The 6,395-nt window shown below is 33.7% G+C and overlaps 1 protein-coding gene across 1 annotated transcript; it reads left to right on the top strand.

Annotated features, from left to right (window-relative positions):
- Window positions 1–100: 100 nt before the first annotated feature.
- pxmp4 (peroxisomal membrane protein 4) lies at window positions 101–5,707 on the top strand. The gene is made up of 4 exons (XM_039656459.2): window positions 101–261; window positions 559–621; window positions 1,733–1,931; window positions 3,980–5,707. The coding sequence occupies exons 1-4, from the start codon at window positions 149–151 to the stop codon at window positions 4,238–4,240; spliced, it is 636 nt and encodes a 211-aa protein (XP_039512393.1). The 5' UTR covers window positions 101–148; the 3' UTR covers window positions 4,241–5,707.
- The last annotated feature ends 688 nt before the right edge of the window (window positions 5,708–6,395 follow it).

Genomic DNA, 6,395 nt, shown 5'->3' with positions numbered 1-6,395 from the left:
TGTATTTTATTAAATAAAAATGTTGAATATTTGATATACTGCTGCTGTCCCGGGCACTGTAAGCGGAACCGTTAACAGCCGGACTGTTTCCGTGTGAAACGCTGCACGCGTGTGTCACAGCGCAAAGTGTCCGGGTTAAGGAAGAGTCATGGCAGCCTCAGATCTCTTTAAAACTTTATTATACACAGTCAACAACATCCTGCAGCAGCACAAATATAAATCTGTTCTGGCTGTCATCAAAGGCTTCAGGAATGGAGCTGTGTGAGTGTTTTCAAACGCGTTTTTCTTTTTATGCATGTTTGTTAATAAATGCATGGACATATTTGTGATTCTGACCTTGTTTACACTTTTAAATTTATTTCATTTTGCGTATGAAAAAAATATATATAAATGAGTTGGGTTTTTTTTTGCCTTATACGATCGTTATATTACATTTTAAACTTAAAATTGCAGTAGTATGTATTTATATTGCTAGGTTTAGACATAAGACTCACTGTAATTATGTTATTAAATACATATTATTAATTATTGTATTTATGTTTTGTTCTGTTTTTCCAGATATGGGGCTAAAATTCGTGCTCCTCATGCCCTAGTGATGACGTTTCTCTTCAGAAGTGGCAGGTGAGGTGAACTTTGACCTTTCAGATTACCAACTCCATGTCACTTTTATGTCAAAGATAGTTCTAGTCTAGCACTCATACATAGACTGCTGCTTTTACTTGTTGATAAATAGATAATGTTACGTCATCATTAAAGGAGTAGTCCACTTTTAAAAAAAACTTTTGCTGATAATTTACTCACCCCCATGTCATCCAAACGAAAAAATTAAGGTTTTTGATGAAAACATTCCAGGATTTTTCTCCATATAATGGACTTCAATGGGAACCAAATGGTTCAAGGTCCAAAAGACAGTTTCAGTGCAAACTGTTCAAAGTGCTTTAAACGATTCCAGACGATGAATAAGCGAAACGATCGCTCATTTAATAAATAAATAACAAAGTTTAAGTTTTATAAACTCAAATGCTCAACTTGCTCTGTTCTGTGTGACTTTCCTGTTTGAACTCGTTCATCAAAATGAACGCATCTTTTTCCGAGTTAATTTGTTCATTTAGTTCGTTGAATGACTCGAAATGACTCGAAAATGACTCGAAAAAAGATGCGTTCATTTTGATGAACGAGTTCAAACAGGAGAGTCACAAACAAGCATCACAGAACGGAGCAAGACGAGCATTTGAGCTTATAAAACTTAAACTTTTTTTTTTTTAATGAGCGATCGTTTCACTTGATAAGACCCTTATTCATCGTCTAAAATCGTTTAAAGCCCCTGAAGCTGCACTGAAACTCTCATTTGGACCTTGAACCGTTTGGTTCCCATTGAAGTCCATTATATGGAGAAAATCCTGGAATGTTTTCATCAAAAAACCTAATTTCTTTTCTACTGAAGAAAGAAAGACATGGACATCTTGGATGACATGGGGGTGAGTAAATTATCAGCAAAAGTTCTTTTAAAAGTGAACTACTCCTTTAAATATTAAACTGGTGTTCACATGTCCAAAAGTATTAGATGACTAGTGGCAGTGGTGATATTTTTCTAATATACATACATTTGATTCATACATGTATATGTGCAATAAATGTGACGAATAATCAGACAAACATCATGCCTTATCATGACTAACAACAAATAACATAATTAATGTAATAATATCCTTTGATCTCTGCTCATCAACAGTTTGAGAGAGAAGTTTCGTGCGATCGCTCAGGCCACGTTCACTCACTCCAGGAATCTGGCCTGCTTTGTGTTCACATATAAAGGCCTTCAGGCTCTTCAGCAGCACGTCCAGGGGAAACACCTGCAGTCTCACTCCTTCCTCGCCGCGTGTCTCGGAGGCTGGCTGGTGTTTGGAGAAAATAACAACATTAATAGCCAGGTAAGTGGAATTACCTGATCTATCATTGATGCCTAACAGTTTCAGTCGAAAAGGTGTTTGAACCGCTCTTCTTTAACACTTTAAAGCCTGGCTTTTCTTTTAACCCTAAAACCGTATTCTGGACAAATGTGGGCAAAATAGTTTTGATTTATTTTTTATAAATACTTCCGGTACAAGACTTGGCTACTTTTCCTAAGTTTGCCTCCTGAACACACACTCTTTTTTTGACTCAATTCTACAATGTTAAGTGGGTGAAAACCTCCTTAATCTTGTATTTGGGTCAAAAATGGGCACCCATAGAAATGAATGGGAAAAACTATAATTTAGAGCATTCTAAAATAAGACACCAGGTGACAGCAAAGTCACTTCATCTTTAGGTTTTAGCTCTAAGAACTTATTGGAATTATGTTTTAATGTAGTTAAAAAAATAAAACATAAAAATAAGCATAATTTACATAGAAAATATGGTACTTTTTGAAGTAAATAAATTCAAAAATACCCTCAAAATAAAAATAAACACCATAAATGGATAGACAAAACTTTATTCAAGACAGTGATATAACATTTATAATAAATAAAAATTAGGATCACACTTGAGTCCTCTGAGCCCACATTTGTCCACAATTACAGGATTAAGGGCTATAAAGTGAATACGGTTTGAGGGCTACGAAAATGGAACGGTTTATTGAACCGTCAGATAAAATACTAAAAAAGGCCCATACATTCAGAGGCCAAACTGAGCAATAATAATAATAGCAGTGTGGTGCAGAGGCTAATAGTTATATGACCAAAATCTAAGATGAAATACTGATATCTTGTCATGTAAATCAAGCAGCAAGCAAGGCAGACTGCTTGCAAAAAAAATGCAGAACATTGGAAACATTCTGATTTATTTATTTTTTTAAATGTTTTTAAAAGAAGTCTGATGATCAAACAAATAAAAATTCACCACTCCTTGAAAAGGAGTTGGATGAAGTTTATCACTTATTGATTCCCACCCAAACTCTTAAAGGAGTAGTTCACTTTCAAAAAAAACTTTTGCTGATAATTTACTCACCCCCATGTCATCCAAGATGTCCACGTCTTTTTTTCTTCAGTCGAAAAGAAATTAAGGTTTTTGATGAAAACATTCCAGGATTTTTCTCCATATAATGGACTTCAATGGGGTCCAAACGGTTCAAGGTCAAAATGAGTTTCAGTGCAAACTGTTCAAAGGACTTTAAACGATTCCAGACGATGAATAAGGGTCTTATCAAGCGAAACGATCGCTCATTTAATAAATAAATAAAAAAGTTTAAGTTTTATAAGCTCAAATGCCCACTTTGCTCTGTTCTGTGATGCGCATTCGTGACTCTCCTGTTCAAACTCGTTCATCAAAACGAACAAATCTTTTTCCGAGTCATGACTCGAAGGGTCCTTGATAAGACCCTTATTCATCGCCTGGAGTCGTTTAAAGCCCTTTGAACAGTTTGCACTGAAACTGTCTTTTTGACCTTGAACCGTTTGGACCCCATTGAAGTCCATTATATGGAGAAAAATCCTGGAATGTTTTCATCAAAAACCTTAATTTCTTTTCGACTGAAGAAAGAAAGACATGGACATCTTGGATGACATGAGGGTGAGTAAATTATCAGCACTTTTCTTGGTACTATGTACCAATGGTAATATTTCCTCTCAACACACACCCTTTTTCTCTCCGAGTAAATAACTTTAGTACATTTTGAGGTAAATCATTACGCTTTGCCCTATATTTGTCTGTAAATCCACCAAATCTTTAAAATTTAATAATTTGGACTCCATAAAAATATATATTGGTATGTTTCCTTTAACCTGCCCCATTAATGATCCTTAAAGCTCTCTTCTATAAAATGACTGAACTGTTGTTGTAATTGTTTCCCCACATGTCTACGCAAAACTAATGAACAATAGAGCATGCGTAAAGACTTCTGATTTAAAACTTGCCTTGCTCTACTCCTTAACATGACTAATGTGAGGTTTCCAGTTCACTTTATTATCCATTTCTACTTGATTTGTGTTGTTTTGCTCAGATAAACATGTACCTGCTGTCCCGGATTCTCTTCGCCTTGTCTCGTCTCGCAGTGGAAAAGGGCTGGATCCCGCAGCCCAAGAACGACCCGTTCCCCCTGTTCGCCACGCTGGTGTGGGGCGTCGTGCTCTGGTTGTTTGAGTATCACCCACACACACTTCAGCCGTCCCTGCAGTCCTCTATGAACTACCTCTACCACGACAGCAACACATGGCACGACATTTCAGACTTTCTCATCTATAACAAACCCAAAAACAACTGAGGGACGGACTCCTGCGTTCCAGTCTACGTTTGATTGAAGGGTTTAATACTATACCATTATTTGGGGCACGTGTAGAATTCTCAGATTGAACTAAATGACTACTTTGCACATCGGATTATATTCGCTCCACTTTTACACTCGGATGTACTTGCACTTCGGTCATAAAGAAACAGAACATGTTTATGAATTTCTCAACAACAAAAAAATTCAGGCCACATTTCACCCGAAAGCATGACAAATGAAATTTGTTTTTAGGACCATCACCATTATGAAAATTTTTTCGTCACATTTTACTTTTGAGCTTTTCCTATTATTCCCTTTAGTTTCTCTGGTGACACTTTGCAATAAGGTTTCATCGGTTAACAGAGCTTCACTGCATTAGTTTGCATGATCTAACAGCAAACAATACTTCTACAGCATTTTAATATTTAATATTAGCCTTAACATTTACTTTTTAAGATTAAAAGTAGCGTCTGTTAAGATTAGTTAATGCACTGTGTGAGCTAACATGGACATTTTGATTAACTAACACTAAGAAAGGTTCATAAATGCTGTAAAAATATTTCTCATTGTTAGTTTAATGCATTAACTTTTATAAACAAATGAGACCTTATTGTGAAGTGATACTGTTTCTGACAGTACAACAAATACTGCCATGATGTGTAAATGTAAAAATTAGGGCTGTTAAACGATTAATCACGATTAATCGCATCCAAAATAAAAGTTTGTGTTTACATAATATGTGTACGGTGTATAATTATTTTGTATACAAATGTATATATTTAAGAAATATTTGCATGTATATATATTTATATATCATTGATATTATATATAAATATTTGTATATATATTTTTTTCTTATACATGCATGTGTGTGTATTTATAAATAGAAAATAATTATACACCGTACACACACATATATTATGTAATCACAAACTTTTATTTTGGATGTTATTAATGGGATTATTTTGGATTTCGCAATTAATCGTTTGACAGCCCTAGTTAAAATACAAAACCCTTTCAAATAAATCCAATTTTTGCATAATAGTTATGAGGAGTGAGAATCACGAAACCTGTCAACTTCATTTTCTCTGTGCAATTTAAATAGTTTGTTTTTTAACTTGTTTTCGGGGGAAATATGACCTGGGCATGTTTTGGTGCTGCACTATTACATAAAACATAACACAACAACCGCAGGCCTTAAAACAAAATAATGACTGTTCATAATTTTTTTTAATTGTAAATAATTAGTCATGTGGGTCCATAGTTTATTCCTGATTCTCTCCACAGCATTGATAAATTGGTTAAGTGCTTTATACATTTTATTCTTTTGCTGATTGCAAAACTTTTAATAATTTTAATGCAAAGTATAAGTGGAAATTCACGAGTAATTTTTTTCCATGCGTTATGTTGGTGCAGATTTGATGGAAGAATGAATGTATTAATTGATTAAATACAGTACCAGAATATATGCGTGAGTCATTAATAATGTTAGAAATATATTTATTATCCATAGTTTCCCATATGTATTAAAACTGTATGAAATGAACCCTACTTGCGGTCAAATTTGCATCTTTATTTTCAACAATCGCTGGGATCAGATCATGTGCCGAATGTGTTCCAGAATCAAACACAAACTTAAGTTCAAATGTAGATCTATGATCCGCATGCCGGGTATATATCGCTTAAACATATTTTATTAAATCTATTTCTTGTTTAAATACTCTTTGGAAATGATATTACCCAGCAAACGTTTTTGTCAACCCTGAATCCATTTTAGTGTATTTATCTATCTCTAAAGCAAACTTTAATAACCTTATGATATCGTTTTTTTAAATGGCCATTTTATGGTATTTTAACATGTTTCTCGTCATAAAAAGATGAAGTTGAAAAATTAAAATGTTAAAAAGAAGTTGTAATTTAAAATTTAAAAAATGTAATTTAAAATTTAATCCCAAATTCAACTTTTACTTTCAACTGTAATTTTTTTAACTGTAATTTTTTTTTTTTTTTGGGTTTGTCCATATTTGACCCAAATTTGGGTTGAAACAACCCATCATTTTTTGGAGTGTGTATATATATATATGGGTATATATAATTATGGGTTTGGTCAAATATGGATAATGTTAGAAATATATTATAAATTTTTATATAT

This window comes from Pimephales promelas, chromosome 8 (assembly GCF_988280905.1).
Source record: "Pimephales promelas chromosome 8, fPimPro1.hap1.1, whole genome shotgun sequence".
NCBI classification, from domain to species: Eukaryota; Metazoa; Chordata; class Actinopteri; order Cypriniformes; family Leuciscidae; genus Pimephales; species Pimephales promelas.
Note: the sequence above shows the minus strand (reverse complement) of the source record. Positions and strands in the feature narration are given on the sequence as shown.

Coding starts and splice junctions, on each gene's coding strand:
- pxmp4 (XM_039656459.2), top strand. CDS start 149: ATGGCAGCCTCAGATCTCTTTAAAACTTTATTATACACAGTCAACAAC. Junction 622..1,732: donor TTTCTCTTCAGAAGTGGCAG/GTGAGGTGAACT, acceptor GCTCATCAACAG/TTTGAGAGAGAAGTTTCGTG. Junction 1,932..3,979: donor ATAACAACATTAATAGCCAG/GTAAGTGGAATT, acceptor TGTTTTGCTCAG/ATAAACATGTACCTGCTGTC.